The sequence below is a fragment of the Convolutriloba macropyga genome, chromosome 3 (assembly GCF_964194025.1).
Source record: "Convolutriloba macropyga chromosome 3, txConMacr16.3, whole genome shotgun sequence".
NCBI classification, from domain to species: Eukaryota; Metazoa; Xenacoelomorpha; order Acoela; family Convolutidae; genus Convolutriloba; species Convolutriloba macropyga.
Window position 1 is genome coordinate 44,915,930 of NC_134470.1, and position 19,614 is coordinate 44,935,543.

Sequence of the window (19,614 nt, forward strand, 5' to 3'; positions counted from 1 at the left end):
TCCCAATCGGAAGAATCCCAAGCGTCGGACACTTCGGAGTCGGACAATGCACCACTGTTGCCTCCCCAAAAGGGTGCAATAATTCCGTCTAAATTTAAATTCCAAATAGCACGAAACCTAGCACGAAAAACTATAAGAAGAAAAAACCCAGAACCACCAGGTACACTAAAACCCCTCTGGTCCATAATACCAGACGGCACAATAGTTGATTACTCCCCTCACACCATAACCATAGACACTCATAATCGCAAAAATACCGTGATACGTAACAATGACATAGCCATATCATCAGAAACACGCCCTGTACCACAAGAACCAAGACTCCGCCTTATAAATTTCGTAGCTTGCAAAACAATTGGAGAATATAACCGGAACAAACGTAAAATAGAAAAATTCTGTTTAGCGGAAAAAGCACAGCTGTCGAAGACATCCCAAATGGGCGAAAACTCAAAGAAACCAAGGCAACCCGCATAACCCAACATTCAACAATCCCGCAAGCGAAAGGCCACAAATGAAGAAACGAGATCCCCAGCAAAGACACAACAACAAGAGATGTCGACACCCATCGACGATGAACGTCCATCGAACTCAATGCCAAGCTCGTCATTTAATGTATCCCCGATCCTCACAAAAACAACAGGAGGAAAGAAAAATTTGAACAAGAAATCCCCAGGGAAAACACAAAAGGTTAAACAAACATGCATACGAAAAAAGGCAACTGTATCAGCAGCCAGGAGAACGGCCAACACAAAACTAACAAAAGCTAAACTCGCAGCCCTGAAACAAAGCTACGCCTTCCAACTAAGCCAGAACCCAGTCAACTTCAACGAACTCAGCAAAAAACCCACGACACGCGTGTTCAAGGAACGATCCCCAGGGCACACAAAACCGTTTATAATAGCCACGTCGTCATCGGCCGCCGACTTCATGCTCACCCCCAAACGGAGCACCGTGTCAACAATCGCAAAATCACCTCCAATGCGAAACATTCGAAAGTCTAAGGCAGAAGCCACAGTCAAAAAGCTGAACGTAGAGAAAGCCATAGCCAACATTTCATTATCCCCATCAACGGACGACTCCACACAAGATCTGAGACACAAGAACACTACCATCATCGACCTTCTCGATACCTCCGAGGACAGTCCCCCACAAGACGCATTAAGCATTAACCCTAACTGCACTACATTCGGACAAGACATAGTCATATTATCCTCAGACTCACAAGACTCATTCTAGCATAAAGTTTTTAGCTAGCATAAAGTTTAGCTAACCATGTGAGATTTAGAAACAGTTCTTGTTTTAATGAATCCTGAACCGAAGTCAATTAAGCAGCAAAATTGACTGATTTTTGAAGTCTTCCATTGCTGATAAATGCAACTTAAAATCCGCCATTTTTGTTTACAAAAGCGAAATCTCAAAACAAAAACAGCTTTTGAATCCAAAGTCAGCTTATTTTTGTGAACATGTAGTTTCAGCTCAAGCCATAATAATTATTGTATGACTTTTTTGATGTTGAAATTCATGTACAACTGCGAATAATCAAGTTTTTCACACACAAAGTTTCTTTTACTTTTAGGGTTTACGTTTTTTGAGGCATTGCGTCCCAACTCAATACTGGTTCAGGCATACTGAGCCACTGTAAACACCGTGAAGATGCACTAGCCTTTCTTAATTGGGCGTCTTTTCTATTTGTATCTGTGGCTATTGTCAGATGCACTTGATAGTGACTTTTTGTTGTTTTTAAGGGTAACTAATTTTATCTTAAAAAAAGGAGAAAAAAGAATAAAAGGAAGAAGATATAAATTATACAAAAAGCTAGCTTTGTTTCCAGGAGACAAGTTTGGCTTTTGAAGAGGGTATAAAATTACTCCAGTGCAATCTGAAATCTCTGACACCACTGAGCAAATTTGCACTCACTTTGGCTCCCAAATTGCTAATACACAATTCTTTCGCTAATTTTGCGTAGCACGTGATTTTTTGCCCCTTTTTTCTTAGTGTTATTTTTAATTTTTAAGCTGTTAAACATTGCTTCGGACGACCTCATATCGCTCTCTTTCCGAGTTTGTTTTGTACGCATTTCACGTTTCAGGAGGGTACCATGATATCTGAACGCCATTCTACTGACAGCAATCCGCGAGAGGAGAAAATGTTACTCCCGGGTTTCGGCTTATTCCTCTTAATAGCTTTGGAAATGATATCGGAAATTTATAGCCCAGCTATACTCAAAAACTATTTTTGTTCCGACCCCCACTTTAGTGGGGAGGAGGAACTATATACTCAACTGGGTTTTTTTTTGTTCAGTCAATTTTGGCCGATCGATATATTCATCGTAGAGAATTGTGAGTGGTATCATTGAAAAGCCCGTCCAGCGAAGAATACGGAATTAAAAAGATTTTTTCGATTTTCGTTTTTTACAGGGAGTTATCGAGGTTTAAAGTTTTGTGAACATTCGACTGTTTTTGTTCACAATTTCAGTAATTTTTGCTAATACTTGGCAAAATTTCGCTAATATAGTTCAAAATAAGTTAAAACTTTCAACGGCAGAGTGTTGTTGTTACTGTTAGAGATAGAAGATCGTTGCTGAATTATTCGATTGAAGTTTTTTTGGCTAATTTTTTTTTTAATTTTCAAAATTCAAACTTATTTTTATCAAAAATGGCACAAAATAGGTTTTTGGTCCACTTTGTTAAAGTTTGCCACATTTAGTGACCTAAAAACCTTTAAACAGACTCACAAATCTCAAAAAGAGATGTAGCTGCAATTTGGTGCCGTATGAAAGTCTTCTGGAATTAAACTTTACCGTTTTTCGCAGATTTAAATCGATAATTATACAAAATGCATCGTTCTTTTTTTTAATATTTGAAGAATTCCACGCAACAATTGGTCTAAATCGCAAACATTTGGAACACTTGGTCAGTTTGCTTGGCACGCGACAAAATCAGGGAGAGGTTTGACAACATCATTGATTCTTAGAATCAGAGATTTTTGGGTTTTTATTTTGATGCTGCCTTTTTTCAAAACATTTTGCTTTTGTATTTTAACGATAATTACTGATGATATTTTTTTTCAAGGCTCCGTTAATGAACGCTCCAATTTACGTAAATTTGAAGCCGAATGTAGATACAGTTTGTTTTCAGAGAACCAAAGGGTTTTTATGGCTTTGAGGATGAGTTTTAGTAAATATTAACTGAATTATTGTCTTTTGCCTTCAATTGTTATTCTTTGGCAGTCTGATATTTAAGTTAATCACACAAAGATATAAATTTCTTCCTCAAGAGGTGCAAGTGAATTTTTTCTATTCATTCGGTTGTTACCTAATGTCTCTTATGTTATTGAATCTATTAGTTTTAAGGAAATTTCTGTGTTTTTTGAACTTGTCAATTTTTTATTTTATTTTAGTCAACATTTTGTTTATTCTCAGTAATTACAGGTAAATCTTTCCTCTGTATAGATGGCCAACTAATTTTTCGGCCGATTGTTTTAACAGAAGTTTTTCTTGCTTTTGGTACTACGAGTTTTCATACAAAATTTTCTGATTTTTTTGCAAAATTTCCCATTATTGCTGTTGTTTTTGTTTCTTTTGCAAATTGTAACATTATTTAACAATCTAACTGGAGAAAACATAACAATTTTTGAATTTGAATATTTTTTTGTTTGCATAACATATGGTTTGAAGGGCTGCGACACCGATCTCTTGCAGAAATTGGCACAGTTTTTTAATTTTGCCCTTTATTTGTTGTTAATCTTTGTTGTCATATGCCAAATATTGTACAATTAAGGGTCTCAGTGGCCAACTATAGATAACCGAATGAACTTAATAACTGATATCGGTAAATAGCTAATGGTTGTTTTGACTTTCTTATTATATTTCTAAAAAAAGAGTAATAGTTTTTTTCAACTTATTCATTTTTGTTTTGGTTTGCGTTTTTTTCGTATTATTCAACGTTGTATCATTTTGGTAATAAGCCTCAATATTTAGAGCTATTTTTAATGTTTAATTGAATCAAACAATATTTTTTCTGTTGTTTAAACGTTTTAAATGATGTCTTCAAGGATTATACAATTTGTTTCAGAGGAATTTTGTGAAGTTTAGATACTTCTCAGTTTTTGTAGTTCTTTTTTTAAATTTTGTGTTAGTTGTTTTGAAAAAAGACGTTATGATTGTCAAAGGGTACAAAAATGAAGATGTTATAATCACGCGGCTAATATCTTATAAATTTAATAGCTTCAAAACTGTGTTTTTCTAAAGTTTTTGTGAAACTTATCAGTTCAGCTTGTATTTAATGTTATTTTATGGTCTTATGATTTAGTCTCATTAATAACAGTCGCAATTAGTTTTCCGAGTAGTTGCAAGACAAACTGTTTACTCTTTTAGTCGAAAACTTCTGTTGGCTATGAATTTTGTAAATATTTAAAAAAAATAGATTTTTGAGATCTGACAATTTTATTCCTGTTAAATTGTAGCTAAGCATCTCTATATGCAATTCACAGCTTTTATCTATTGAAGTACAATTTGTGCTCTTCATAACGGTTTTATTTTCCTCAAATGGTTTTTCTTCTAGGAACAACCAGTTTTCTTAAAACCAATTTTCGTGATTTTTGCGTATTTGACACTTTTTTGTAGCTTTCTGTTCTCTTTTCACAGCATCAAAATAATGGGCACCATTTGATTTACAAATTTTGTTGACTTCAAAAATTGCAAACGAAGATTTTTGTTGTTTTTAGTGATCAACATAATATTTAATTGATATTGATATTGAGGGGACATCGTTTTCGTGCATAATTTTACTTGCAATTTTTTAGTTTTTGCCTGTACTTGTCGTTTTTTTGTAGTCGTATGACATATCCTGGATAATGAAGGGCCTCAGTCCCTCTCGATTGAGGTGTAAAAGACTCTCTCAATGATTTCATTTGATGCGCATTGTTTGTAATCAGTTCGAATTTAATTCTTTGTTAAAAAAAGCAATGTTTTAATACACTTGTCCCCTTTTGCTCATTGCTAGTCAACTTGTTAGCAAGTCTCATTGAGGAAAAAGTCCACAATTTTGTTCCAAAAAATTGCCAGTGAATCTTCTGAGTATAAATTTTATCTGATGCCATTTTGATTTTGTTATTAGTGGTTTTCAAATAATGGACAAGGAGTTTTGGTCGTAATTATTATTTGTAACTATTTGATTTTTATTGCCGTCTTTTCTGGTAGTCATATTATTGTAGTCACAGGCCTTATAGTCCCTCTAGAGTAGATTGTTTTACTCTTTTAGTAGTTTGTTGACTGATATGTTGATATGTTAATTTTTTTCTATCTCTTCCTCATTTGGTAGACAATTCAGTGAAAAATGTAGATGAGCAGGGTCGGAATTTAATGTGCGAACCCACATTACCGAGCCTCCTTGTTTCGTTAGAAACTTGGCCTCTTCAACCACTTCACTCTGATCTAGTTGAAACGCCTAAAGTGACAGAAGCGGATTTTAGATCTTGGGTATGTGCGTGTAAAAGCGGATTTTAAAGGTTCCGACTTGCTCGATGAACTTAAGAGTAAGATTGATTATGAAACAACAAAATATTTTTCTGTTTGGTAATCTCTTATTTTTTAATGCAAAAAGAGATGAAGACCAAAAAGTATTTTATTTGGAGCTAATGTTGGTTGTTTTTTTTTCAATCATCGAGAAGCTCCAAACGTGCTTATGCAAGTATTTTCAGAAATTGTTTTTTTTCTTTGATTGTTGCTTTTTTCTTGTCTTGGGCGCTTGGTGTACTATATTGCCAATCAGATTTGAAGTTCTCTTCTGCCCGGAATATTTTATTCTTCCTGTAACTTTTGCCCATTAAGCCTTCACAATTTTTTCACATATTCTCAATGCTCTGTATTGTGTTATTTGCATAATTGAACTTACGGTTTAAGAATCCTTGAGCCACAACGCTTTTGAATATTTAAACAGTGATTCAAAGCAGGAATTGTACAACAAAAAAGCAATTATTTTAGTTTTTAATTTATTAACAGATAGAAAATGGTAATTTATTACCATTTAAGACCCCAGATAGAAAATGGCCTGTCTGGTCTAGCTAAAGTATATTCACAATGTACCACATTTGAGGTGCGCAGTAATTTTTCCCCAAGAACTTTACAGTTATGGCTGAACCAGTTGCTTTTCAAACAAAATGCAGTTTTTTTAAAAGTTTTTTTGAAAGGTTATTGAAACGCATGCTCTTCGTTTTGGCAGATCTGTTTTGAATTTGAGCCTTAATTCTATCCAGTGATGCGCGGAATTGGGTATATGTTTACTGGCTGGACAATGATCTTGATTGCAGCCAAAATTAATCTGCTATTTGAGAAGTTTCAGCTGCAGTGTCTGGTGAGTGTGAGACATAAGTTAGAAAAAGTACGTGAGCCACGACGCTCCCCTGCGAGACACCAGTTTGCTGTAAAAAAAGTTGTTAATTCTAGTTTTTTGATGCTAGCGTAAAGATTTTGCTGCAATAAAGAAAAAAGATTACCTGAAAAACTGTTGACTTCTGTGTTCCTGTTTTGCCTAATTTGCTGTTCAACCATGGTCAGCACCTTTAAAAAATAATTTTTTTCTATTTCAAAGAATTGAAAAATTTTGTCTATGTCAAAGCAATCAAGTTCAACCATTTATGGGCACCAATAGTTTTCAGACAGGTAGTGCGCCTCTGTTTGCCCTCTAATCAATCTGCAGTTCGCCAAAAATTTTGTTTTGTTCACAGTGTCGTAAACCGATGTTTTTAACAATAATTTTGCAGATTTTTGCAATGCAGTTTGGAAGACTAGCCGGCTTGTATATAAACGCAATTGGTTTTGATTTTCTGAGGTTGTGCAGACATTCTTACTTGCGTTTTATTCCAGGGACACAGGAGATGAGGGTTATTTACTGAATTAATTAATCAGGCAAATAGGAGATTGGAGGCAATTTGGTAGGGCTTTCAGTAAAAAATAGCCTATTTTTTTGCCCTTTGTTTGGAATCCAGATGCTTTTCAAGATACTATTGAACTCTTCAAATTTAATTGTGAGTTGTTAGGCCCTTCAATTTAAATCCTTTTTAATTTAAAATTTCTCCTCACTTTCAAGATTTTCTCACTTATCTTGGTTAATCACAACAAACTGAAGATCTCGGTGGCGTGATTTCTGTTTATAGCTTGTAATATTTTTATCATTCCGAACAATTTGGTCGTCTTTTGGTTCGTTCTTTTCAAACAAAAATTGGTTTTCCTTCTCAAACAATTGGCATTTTTGCAGTCTTCAGTTGTCTTTTTTTATCTATTCTTGTGTTATCAGATTAGTGATTTCTGCATTGAATTAGTAAATCAGTTTCTCTTCGTAGAAATTTCCTTTTAATTTGTGCAGTCATTCAATGAGCATTGAGTTTACCTCATTTAGACCTTCCTGTTTCGGCAGCCTGGGAAGTAAGAGCAGGATTGATTTTTTTTGCAAATTCTTGTAAATTTTTGAAAGTTTTCCATGCTTCCAAAATGAAATCTGTTCGAAGATTTGTCCTCAAAATTTTATGTAACGCTGGGTTGTCGCTGCCAAAATTTACCGTTAAGAGGGAGCTGTTGAACTATTTCAACTATTTCAAGTTTAAGAAAACACAAAAATGTGTGGACCATGCTCTCTTTGGCTTTTTCGTGAGGATGCAACTACAGTTTTTAGTTCAGGTTTTCTTACTTTTAGTTTTTTAGATTAAATTTGGCCAACAAAATTTATTAACGTTTTGAAAATCGTAGGTACATTTTAGATCTTAATAAAAAAAGTGAAGATGTCCACAGATGAAAAAGTTTTTGTTCCGACGAAAAAATTCTGGTGATTCATTGTCCGTTCAGTTTAAATTTGAATTTCAACCCGATGTCTTTTCAGTTTTTTTCCTTAATTCAGTTTTGTTGCCTACGCAGCAATCTATTATTTGGGACAGCTTCTGTATGCAAGGGTTTCTGAGCCTCCACACATGACCAATTTTGCTTTTTTGCCCTGAGCATTTTTTCAGTGTGCTGGATTGCACATTGTAGGCATTTTGTTTAATCAATAGTCAACTTCTGAAAATTGAAGCAATGCTTACGTCGTGGGGTTCTCGGCTTTGTTCACAGTAATGTAATGGTCAACCCTATTTTAACACCATGTTTAGTTGCGGCGGTTACATGATTCAACCAGTCAGTTTTAATCCGAATAATTTTCGTTGGTTTTGTTGGTACCCTAACCGTTGTCCGCTAGACGTTGGTGAAGTTCAGTGCATTTTTTAGTAGATCTGCTTTTTTCACTTTTGGTTTGTTGTGGTGACAATTTTGAATTACAAAACCGGATTTCGATTTGGCGTTTGAGTGATTCTTGAGTTAAATGAAGTGATTGCAAAAGCCGGCTGTACGTTTGGAACTTTCAACGGACACTCTTATGATAATTGTGGATGAGGTAGTCACTGGTGTTTTGCAGCTCTCTGATGCAACGTTTTAACGGAACGAGTAGAGGGAATTTTTTTGATCAAAAAACGAACAGATTTTGCTTTTGTCTCGGATTTATAAAAATTGTAACCGGTCTAATTTAATCAAGACGAATTGACGAGATTTGAATCAAGAACTGACGAGTTTTAGTGCGTTTGCCTCTTTGCTTCGTGCATCAGAGAGAAGTGCACTTAAGTGGCTCATTTCGACCAGTGCGTTGTTGAGAACTTGTTTTTGATATTAATAATAAGAGTAATACAGCGAATATTCTAAATAGAATTTCTAAGTAATTTTAAATTATTTACATGCTTCCAAAGTTCGAACTTTTTTGCTAAGAAAGATGAGAAAGTAAAAAGCAAAATTTTAGTGACGAATCTCTTTTTATAAAATCTTCACTCCTAGAAGATATTCTTGATCAACGTGGAGTACTTGCTCGTGGCTTTCCTGTCAGACATTGATTAACTGATCCTAAAGTGGCGACAGCAGTATTTTACATATCATTTGGCATTAACTACATTCAGGCCTTCGCAACATTATTTGTCGTATGGATTTTTTTAGTTTCTAAATTTCTTACTCTAAAATAAGATCAAAGAATCCTTCAACAGCATAATAATTGCCACTGATTGAATAAGATCAAATGAAACTTTCTTCCCAAAAAGTTCTTAACTTTTTCAATTTCTTTACCTAATCTATCTTTCTCATATCGGTCTCGTAGGATATACACTTGACTTCAAGTTCATCTAACCTGCGATTTCAATCTTTGCTAGTTTTGTTTCCCCAACTGCTTTACCAATTGCTATTGACCAATTGCTTAATAGCTGAATTTGTGCAATCGTTTGTTATATAGCAACATTGTTTTCCCACAGGCTTTGCTTTATCAGCAATTTTTGGTCAACTGGCATATCATCAAAACGCTGTCCATGCAAGATTATATAGAAATTTTGTCCGAACAAGTGTTCAAAAAAATGAAACTCAACATTTGAGGTTAATGGAATTTTGGAATATTTTAGCTAAAGGAAAACTGATTTTCTAATGATTAACAACAACTGTCAATGATGTGAGAGCAATAAGAAGCTTTTCGAATTAAGATTGGAACGAAGGCTGAAGGTTGAAAGATATGCCGTTCTAAGCTGGTGGTTGGTTGGATTTTGACCACAGTATGACCGTTTACCCAGTTTACTTTTTCAGTGCCTGGTGTGCGCATTTGAATTATCCATTGGATTACATGCACCTTAAGTTTTTTGCGATACCTTATTTGTAAGTTTAATCCACGATCGAGCTTAATTGAAATGGAAAATCCAATAGGCCTATTCATTTGAAATTGATTACAAGAAATGCTAAGTTTTGAAGTATACTTTGGTGACGTGAAATCCACAAGTGATGACTCAGCGGAATCAGGCCAAATAAATTTAGGTATTAATTTGGGGCGTTGTGGATTATTCCAGCACAGCATTTTGTTGCCACGATGTGACTTTTGTAGCCGGGTGAAAGTAATCGAGATCACTCTAATTACTTCAATGGCCAGCCATCAGAGCAAGTATCTCCAATTAGTTGCAAAGCACCAACAAATGTTGTTTAGCCTTTCAAAGAATCAAACTTCTCTCTCGGCTCAAAAGTGAAAACAGAAAATCTACTTGTTTGAATGTCAAATCACAATATACACACTAATTGAGGAAGTTTTTCCTACTGAAGAGAGGAGAAAATGCGTACATGAAGACAGTAAGCTTATAAGCTGGCTGGCGAAACTCCACAACAACATCAAGGAAAAGTAATGGAAAAAGCAATAGAATGGGGCAGAGCAGCCAATTTGAAGAAGAGGAAGAAATCAACGGACCAACAGTCGTCAATTTAGGAATCATTATTAATTCACACTTCAGGAGTAACGGGTCTCGGAAATGAACTTGGCACTTCCCCATGATAGCCCTCGCTCTCCCTTAGAGAGGCTAGTTCTATAATAAGGCGGCTATATTATCGAAGAGAGACGACGAACCATAATGGGGAAGACACAATAAACTCCATGGAAAATTAACCTTTGCTTCCATAATCATTTTCGCCAGTTTTCTCTGGTTTAGTACTCACCGGTTGGGGCTGTTGGGGAGTGGGGGGAAGCTGATGTCCCTGTTTGCCAGATAAGGAGCTGGAACTACCGGATGAGACCCCAGACTGGGACATCTGGGATTGAACTCCCCCTGAAGTGGGACCAGTGGATGCGCGGGTGGTGGCCGGGGATTGTCCGGAGGATGTAGAAGATGCGGCGGGAGAGGGCGCCGAGGGGCGCTGAGGAGGGACTTGTTGTTGTTGGGGCGGGGGCTGGCTTTGAGCAGGTGACTGTTTGAAGGGTTGGGGAGCTTGTTTGCCCATGCTACAAAAAAATAGAGTGGTGAACAATGATCAACTGTTGCTCAGTTGTATTTCTGTTTTTTGGTGACTCGCAAAATGATTTTTGAAAAAATAATTTGAAAATAGCCACCTGTGAAAAACTGAAATCTTGTTTGCTGCATAAGAACAAAACTGGAGGGGAGTAAGGGTTTCTTTTGTCACTAAATGAGAGGTGACCATAACCGATTGTGTGGTTATGTGAGCGGAAAGACTTGTATAAACCAATTAGATTTATGTTACATAACTCTGTAAAGTACGATAGATACCAATTGATGATTCGAAGAACGGGAAATGCCCAAAGGAGTGATATGCTGCTCAATGACTTTGTCTGATTATTTGCTTGATTACCCAAGATTCAATTGTTCAACTGAGATATTTACAATTGAAATTAAGAATAAAACAAGAACAAAACAGTTAACTTCTTATCTTTAAGTTCATTGTTTTGAATTAACGGAAGCTATATAATTTCAAGTATAAAGTGTAAGATCATAGTTATTCGTTATTCGTTAACTTAATAATTACTGAACTAATATCAATGATTCAATGATTAATGTCTTTGTTTGGTTTTAGTCGCACCCTACAAACCCTATGCACATAAACTCTATGCACATAAACTATTTTCGTGATTGCAACAGCAAAGCACTTTGGAACAATAATACAGAACATTATTGGAGAAAACAGTCAACTTAATTTTAGGTTCCACTGGTTATCTTACTCACCTAGTGTCATTTGGTAGGGAAGCTAGTGGGGTGCCTGTACTAGCAGCCCCTCCAGCAGCAGTAGTTGCTGCAGTACCCACAGTGGTAGCCGGAGTGGGCTGTGGCACTATGCCAGATGCAGACTTGGCCATGGAGTCCATCTTAGTGAGGACCAGGTCTGCTATGGCCCTCTTGTCCTCCTCCTGTTTGTCCCCGATGAGTGGGAGACAGCAGTCGTTCACCTCTATGATGTAGTCCTTGTTGTCCCTCCCCCTCAGAGCACTGATTCCACACATGTCCAGACCTCCGAACAACTCACACACCTGGTCCATCCACATGCGGAACCTATATATCACTTGGGTTAACCTTGAATGTTCCTACAACAGATTCTGAATTTTACTTATACAAAAAACAAAGTTAATTTCCTGTAGCAGTTGCAACAAAGATACAGATACGATTGTAAGTCTGCTAGGTTTGTACAGGACATCAAAAACATACGCCGTTTGCAAACCTACTCAGGTCCAGATCTCGATTTATGAAAAGATTCAAAAATTCTAGTCGAGGTGGGGGTACTAAAATTCGCTGTTGCCTAAAATTGCGCAGTAGAGCTTCCTACTTAAAACCGAGGAGAATTCTTTTTATGGGTCGGTTAAAATGCTTTTATGGGCATTAAATTATGACAAGCAAGGCCTTTTCATACGTCGAGAACTTTTTTTGAGAAGTCTACATTTTTGCTATTCTGGAGAGTTTTTGTTATTTCTTTTGCCTTTTTAGATACTGAAGCAGCAAAAGAGCAACCAAACAGTATTGCACTCCAACTTATAAAGTAGAAAAATTTGAAACATCTTGTTTTTAGCACATTTTTTTTACTAACAAGTACAAACAAAGATAAATTTTATTTTAATTTTATGTTAAAACAAAAATTTTCACGACAGCAGAATCGTAGAAAAGAAACTATTTTTAATTAAAAATCTGAGAAAACATAGCAAATCTTAATTATCATGTTTAGATGGCAGGCTTCATCCTACAAACACCTAGAATCAGAACTTAGATTTTTTAGGATCTTATCACTCGGATTAAGTAACCATTTCACGCAAAAGAAACGACAACTTGAAACAAAGGCTGCTTTATCACTGATATTTGTAGTTTCCATTTTTTCTGATTAATTTTGAAAAAGAGCAAACCAGTGTGTGTAATAAAAAAACCATGTGAGAAACAGAATGTAGGAAAAAATAACGCCTCATTTTAATTCATTATTTTGATTTATTATTGTGAAACAAACATTTTTGTGAAACCATTCTTTTTGCATTAATTTTGGAGAAATTAGTGAAAAAAGATAATATGTGGAGAGAAGCTCCTCTAAGCGATCAGATGGCGTTTTTGCCATCAAAACTCATTGTGAATGAATTCCTTTTCGAACCAAGTTTTTGTGGTCAAATAATATCATTTTGTATAGGAAACAAAATAATTGCCATCCAAGCCTCCCTGCTTTTTAAAAATTTTAAAGTTCGTGCCAAAAATGTGCACAATTTCTTATGAGAAGAAAAACAATTATTTCTAGTGGATGTCAGATATGCGTGTAATTTGTCTATCATCAGATTAGTTAACATTAAGTCCACCTTCTAGGCGGAAATGATTAAAACCACTATTGATTTACTCAGCATTGTTTTTGAATAGCGGAAAAAATCTTGGCAGCGGAGTACAACACAAAATATTTTTGTGACTACAATAAAAATTACAAATGACTGTTTTGATTTAATCATGAAGTGACAAAATGCCAAGGTCACGAGTGATGGTCACAACAAATGGAGAACCTAAATGGTCATAACTGCTAATAAAGCGTTTTAAGAGTTGAATATACAAGTTTTTCGTGATTGCTCCCGCAATCACTCGAATCAGCATGCGCTCATCTGCGAAATAGAGGGCCTCATTGCTCAAAAATGTAATAAAATAACATGTATGTTTTGGGGGAGAATAACTTGCCTTGCATGGTCCTACTGTGTCCCGACAAAACAGTCCCAGACAAAACAGTTCCAAATTGCAAAATGTTCCCAGGCAAAACAGTTCCAGACAAAAATAACGGAAAAATTTTATTTCAGTAGAAACCGGGTAGACATAGTGGACAACTGGGATGACGATTAGCGAAAATTATTGTTCAAGCATGCCAGGAGAAGCATATTTTGTTGCTCGCCATGGTTTTAGCGTTGCTGGCATAGATAAAAAACAGTGGTTCTGACAAAATAGCTGATAGATTGTCATAAAAATGGAAAGACCAAATGCCGCAAATATATACTTGGTCAAAACAAGACCATGCTTTGCAATCCTCAGAGAATTAAACTTTTGTATCAGAGGCAACAGATGCAAATGGCGATCATTCTAGTTTGAGAATAACGCTTTCAATTTTTGAACATGGAATGTTAATTTTATAATTAGCTACATTGAGAAATCACTGCACAAAATTGAATTTTCATCATATGAGGTCAAAGATCCGAATTCTTTGATTTTTTAAAGAATTATAGATTTGCTAAAATATGACTATTGGCTTAATTCTCTTTTTTGACCAATTTAGTGTAGCTACAAATTATAAGTGGAACATCAACTCATAGTTGGCTGTTTTAAAAATAATTATTCAGATGGTTTTTTAATTAAAACTTGATTTATTTAAAAAGTTTGCGTCATTGTATTCATTTCAGAATATTCATTTATTACAATATATATTTCAAATAACAATATTCATTTCCACTCGCTCACAAAGAGATCTTTGAAAGTTCAGCAAGTTGTGCAGATTGATTGCTGAGTGATTATAACTTAAATCAATTGAATCGTTATTTCATAAAATAATTTAAAAGTAGTAAGTGCCATCAAACTCTATACTTTGCAGAGATGGAACTGACCTAGCGGTTCAATGAAAGAGCACTCACTGCGGGGAGCCATTGCATCAAAGCAGGAAATCAATTAAATTTCCTTTTCAGGAGCCTAACACCCCTTTTTCAGGTTACCATCGGGCCCTGAGGGACTAACCCCTCCCCCAACCCACCTTATCTCATGTTCACGTGAAGAGATGGGATTGATGGTTTACATATCACAAGAGATAGTGCCTGGTTGAAATATTTGTGGAAATGGTGGGGTGATGTAGCATGTGGGTAACTTTTCATCGCCATTTTGACTGATTTATTTGGTCCTTATCAACTGTGACCACAGTTTTATTCCCAAGGAGGGGAAACAAAGGCGACATTTTGGCTGTAAGCTGCATAAATATAAGTAGTGTGTGATATTTAACACATGCAGGAAGTTTTGTGGCGAATATATTCCATGAAAAATAATAGCCCGCGTCTCAAAATAAGCTACGCCCGCTTTTTAAGAGTAAATGTTCTGGAATCTTCTCTTCCAGCAGCATTCTTCAATATTTAAGCAACAGCTTTCAATTTTGCACGCAAAAGCGTTTGTCTCAATGCAGCAATGTTAAATAGATCAAATTTTAATTAAGAAACCATCTGAATAATATTTTTTAAAACAACCAACTTTGAGTTGATGTTCCACTTTTAATTTGTAGCTACATTGGCCAAAACAGCGAATTAAGCCAATAAAGTCATATTTTAGCAAGTCTATACTTCTTTAAAAAATCAAAGAATACGGATCTTTGACCTCAGATGATGAAAATTTAATTTTGATGCAAAACGATTTTCGTGAATTTACACATTGATAACAACGAATCCAATCAACTCGCAGTCTGAACCACATTATGTTCAAAACCCATTGAGAGTCTGATTGAGAAGATATCGGAGGCGGCGCTGTCTATGGCCATGACTCTCAGCCACTGTGGGAGGTTATCCAGAAACCGCAGGCCGGTTATTGCTGCGAAAACGCCCATCGGCCCGCGAGAGACAATCTATAATAGCCATTCTCTGAAACTTTATGGCTAATTTGACCTCTTTTTCAAATTTCCACTTACTTGCTATCGGCTTGCTTGACCATCACTTTCTTTTATATAAATTACAAAAGCTTTGATGGGCAACAGTAGCTTTTTCGTAATTTTTTATTATTTCAAAACGTGAAAATTACGTCTTCACTATTTTTTCGCAAAGTTGATTATATATAAAAGACAGTTTTTTTCAAATGAAGCTTCATATTTTCAGACAATTGGAAAAAAATTGTAGATTTTGGACTTTTGTCTTTAAAAGGCTGGAGACAATCTAGCGCTGAAAACTCTATCAAAAATCGGAACATTTTTTGGTGTTTCCGCCTGTTGTGAGTACTGTTTTGTCCCAAAAATACTGCTGTCTCGACTGTTCAGAAATTTCACTCTGGATACTTGGAATAATAATCAACTTATGTGATATCAGCAACCAGGAAATTTATTGCCAGAGAAAGATAGTTGATCAATTTCAACAATACAACAGTAGATTTTCTACCAAAACTAATTAGTGGTCCTTACTAAAGTTTAACTGGTTCAATCAAACTTTCCACCAGTATGGACGATCCAATGATGAACCTTCCTAGAACAACTTCCTACTTGAGCCTCCCAGCACTTACTGGTCAGATCCTTATTACTTTCTCAACCAACAATTCTTGATCTTTTGGGCTGCATTTTCACTCACTGTAACGAGGCAATTATGTTCTTTTACGAATAACTTACTAAGTAACTACAATTTTTGCTCACTGAGAACCAACTGCTTTTCTCAAACGTTCTCTCTCTCTCTCTCTCTTCTCTCTCTCTCTCTCTCTTTCTTTCTTTCTCTCTCTCTCTCTCTCTCTCTCTCTCTCTCTCTCTCTGTCTGTCTCCCATACTCAGACTAGCTCTTATGTACGGGTGCTTAACGTTATCAGAATTGTCAGCAATAACGAAAAGATCTATTCAAATAGAACATTTTGACGTAGCTCTGAAGTGTAACAGTGAATTTTTTCAAGGTTGGTCTTAAGTTGCACCTTGTATTAAGTAATTAATTGTTCAAGATTATTTGAGTTTCGTGGACAACTTGGGTTGATAAATTCACGATTCGGTGAAAAAAAACTTTTTTCATGCTCAATCATTCTCATACTTGTCTTTTTCCTATTTATAGACACTTGTCTGCTCCATTCTAAGTTTACGTCTGTTTGTGCCTTAGATAAGGATTGAGCAATTTTTGTATTCGAAACAAAATTTGACAAACTTCCTTGAGAAAAGAGTGATGAGGAAAATCGAAAATCCACAGTTTGTATTCTAGTGCTTTTCGAACGTTAACACTCCCGTATTAAAATTGTTCCCAGTTTGACGCATTAGTTTTTTAGCGAGTGACTCAATAGAAGCAATGCCCCTGTAAGGATGTACGTCTCGAAGAGAGTGTTAAAAGGTCTCCAGTTATGGTTCTTGAAGGTAAATAACCAGCTGCTGGTGACCTGAAAAACACTCTGTTTTGTCCATTGAGTACACAATTGTTCGGTGCACCATCAGTTCAATTTTGATTCAAGTCAGACTTTAGGAACTATTGGTTTTTTCAGGGTTGGGGGCGGGCTTGCAATTTTTTTTGACAATTTTTCCCATTTTTCAAGGCTACATCTTGTTGAAAAACTTTATTCTTTCCACTGTTGGGCTAAAAAATCATTAGGTAAAATTAATTATACCTATCTTAAACATTATGAAAACGCTGTCTCCCGCAGTTTGTCATGAATGCTTTTATTGCCGTTTCCACTACTGTGTACATTATTTATTAGGTGGTAAATAATTCTGTATTTTCTGGAAAAACTCATAAAAGGCCATCAAGTGCTTAAAAGTAGATTTCTTACGTCTTTTTCCTTCTTTTTAGGTCTCCTTGTTGACTGAAATTCCTATTTCTTTGTCTGAAAACACCAATTATTCACTCAAGTTTTTATCTGCTTGATAAATTTACTCACAATTTCACTTCATTTTTACTGCCCAATTGTGCCCCTCGTTCTCTTAACAAAAGTAAAGACAATCAAGTTTAGCTTCAACGTTGTGCGAACTAATTAACCAGAAAATATGAAAGTCTCAATATGAAAGTCACAAAAACACATTGAAGAATTTTTTTGGTTTTCATGACTTTGAAATTTTGATTTCACTGGTTTAATTGAACTTTCTGGAAATTTTTCAGTACCAGTTAAAACTAAAACACGAATTGAAAAATGCAAGGCCTAAACTTGAAAATTGATTGTGTCAATTTTTATGCCTACCGTCAACGATTAAGGCAAAAGCATTTTCTGAATGAAATTAAAATAAGTTGACAAAATAGCTAAAATGAGAAATTATTGCACAATTATAATTTCTGTTATTGGGAAATGCACGTTATCTAATTATGGAATAGCTCAATATCAAATACTGATCATTGTAATTTTCTGTTACTGCATAAAAAAATTTGTCTGCCTCAAGTAAAAATTTTGGCTAATTCTATCTTTATTGGATACAATCGATACCTAAAAAGAATTTCGTCCAGAAACACAAATTCCACGCTTTTAGTTTCTTAAATTATGACATGCCAACATACGTTGTTCTGACTCATTTGGTGATCGATACAGAATTCGGTTTAAATGTTGGAACATTTTGTGCAAGTTCAGATATCTCTTCCTGCTTTTTCAGTATCTAGCCACATGTTTTTGTTGAAAAATACTGTGGTAAATTTAGTCAGTCCTTCAGGTTTTAGGACCCACTGTTTCTGCTGATAAAAATAAACAATATAGCAGAGCTAAGTTTATTAATTATTCTCTGGAGAATCACTGCTCGCGCGTTGTTCATCACGTGATGTTCAAAAGTTATTCACATTTTCTCGTAATGTGAAAGCTGTTGCCTAGTGTCAATTAAGAAACCAAGTGAGCAAACTTTTTGGAAGCATCCTTAACAGCTTCAAAAAATGTATATGGGAAAGTTTGTGGGATTAGGAAACGTTTTTGTTTTTTTTTCAAAATCTGAAGTTGATTATTACGATAAAACCAAGTTTCCATGAAAAATTTAGAATAACCCTTTCATAATTCTCCATTTTATAAACAAACAAGGAGGCTCGTTAATGTGCGCTTGCACATGATGTTCCGACCCGAGCTCATCTACATTTTGACTTAATTGAGATAACAAAAATAGGTGTTTGTGTTTAAAAAAATTTTCACACAACCTATCTAATAATTGAATTATTTAATGTCATGCGTCATTACAGCGCTCATGAGATCTGAGATCTGCCATTAAAAAGGATACGAGAAAAAAACAAAATAAGCAAAAACCAAAAGAACTTTTTTACGGCAAAAAGGCAAAAACACAATACCTAAATTTAAATGCACCTAGTAACAACGTCGAAATGCAGTCAGATAAAACCCTCACTACACAAATTTATTTTTTAAACTATACAGCAGATGGATGTTTTACTCAATGAGACTAGGTAACAAGTCGACAAAGAGAAGAGAAAATGAATTCAAATTCAGAAATCAATCAACATTCTTTAAACCAAACAATTTTAAAAGTCGAAAAAAATCTTATAACAAAATAATTCTTAATTAATTTACTGAAAAGTCATTACGAAACCAATGGGACCAGTCTTTGGTTAGTCTAAGCCATTGGAACGGAATAAAGATTAAGAAAATCTCAAAAATTACAAACAGTTTGCGAGAACACGAATTATTAAAGCCATTAAAATCATCATCTTGCAACTGAATATTACGTATTTTTAGTTCAGTTTTATTTATACTAATTAAGCTGAAATTATACTGAAGGAACAAAACAGTTCATTTGGGCCAAATTTGAAAACCATTGGGATCTGTTATTACCCGAATGGGCTAAAAGAAGAGAAAAAGAAACACAAATACACCACTCACAAAATTTTATGAAAACGCATATCGTCCGTAGTAATATCAGTAGAAATGTCAATTTTTGAAGTTCAAAAAATTGGATGGGACCTCACAAAGATGAGAATAAATTACAAGTTGACGAAAAGAACAACAAATTTCGAAAAGTTTTAAAAACTTTGACAAAGTATAATATCACAAACTTTAAGACTATTCGCTATAAACTGACCGCTCCGGGAAAAATCATTCATTTAATTCCTAATTACAAGCTTATTAGACCGGCCAGAACTTTACGGCTACCTAAAGAGTAAAAAAGAGAAAACGGCA

The 19,614-nt window shown here is 35.2% G+C and overlaps 1 protein-coding gene across 2 annotated transcripts in view; it reads right to left on the reverse strand.

Annotated features, from left to right (window-relative positions):
- Nucleotides 1–19,614, reverse strand: part of LOC142336228 (uncharacterized) — a 125,442-nt gene that overhangs the window by 72,840 nt on the left and 32,988 nt on the right. For both annotated transcript variants that reach the window (XM_075384904.1, XM_075384905.1), the window contains exons 9-10: nt 11,548–11,871; nt 10,529–10,811 (exon numbers count right to left, since the gene is read on the reverse strand). In XM_075384904.1, the coding sequence (XP_075241019.1) occupies nt 10,529–10,811; nt 11,548–11,871 (607 nt within the window). The remainder of the gene's footprint in view (nt 1–10,528; nt 10,812–11,547; nt 11,872–19,614) is intronic.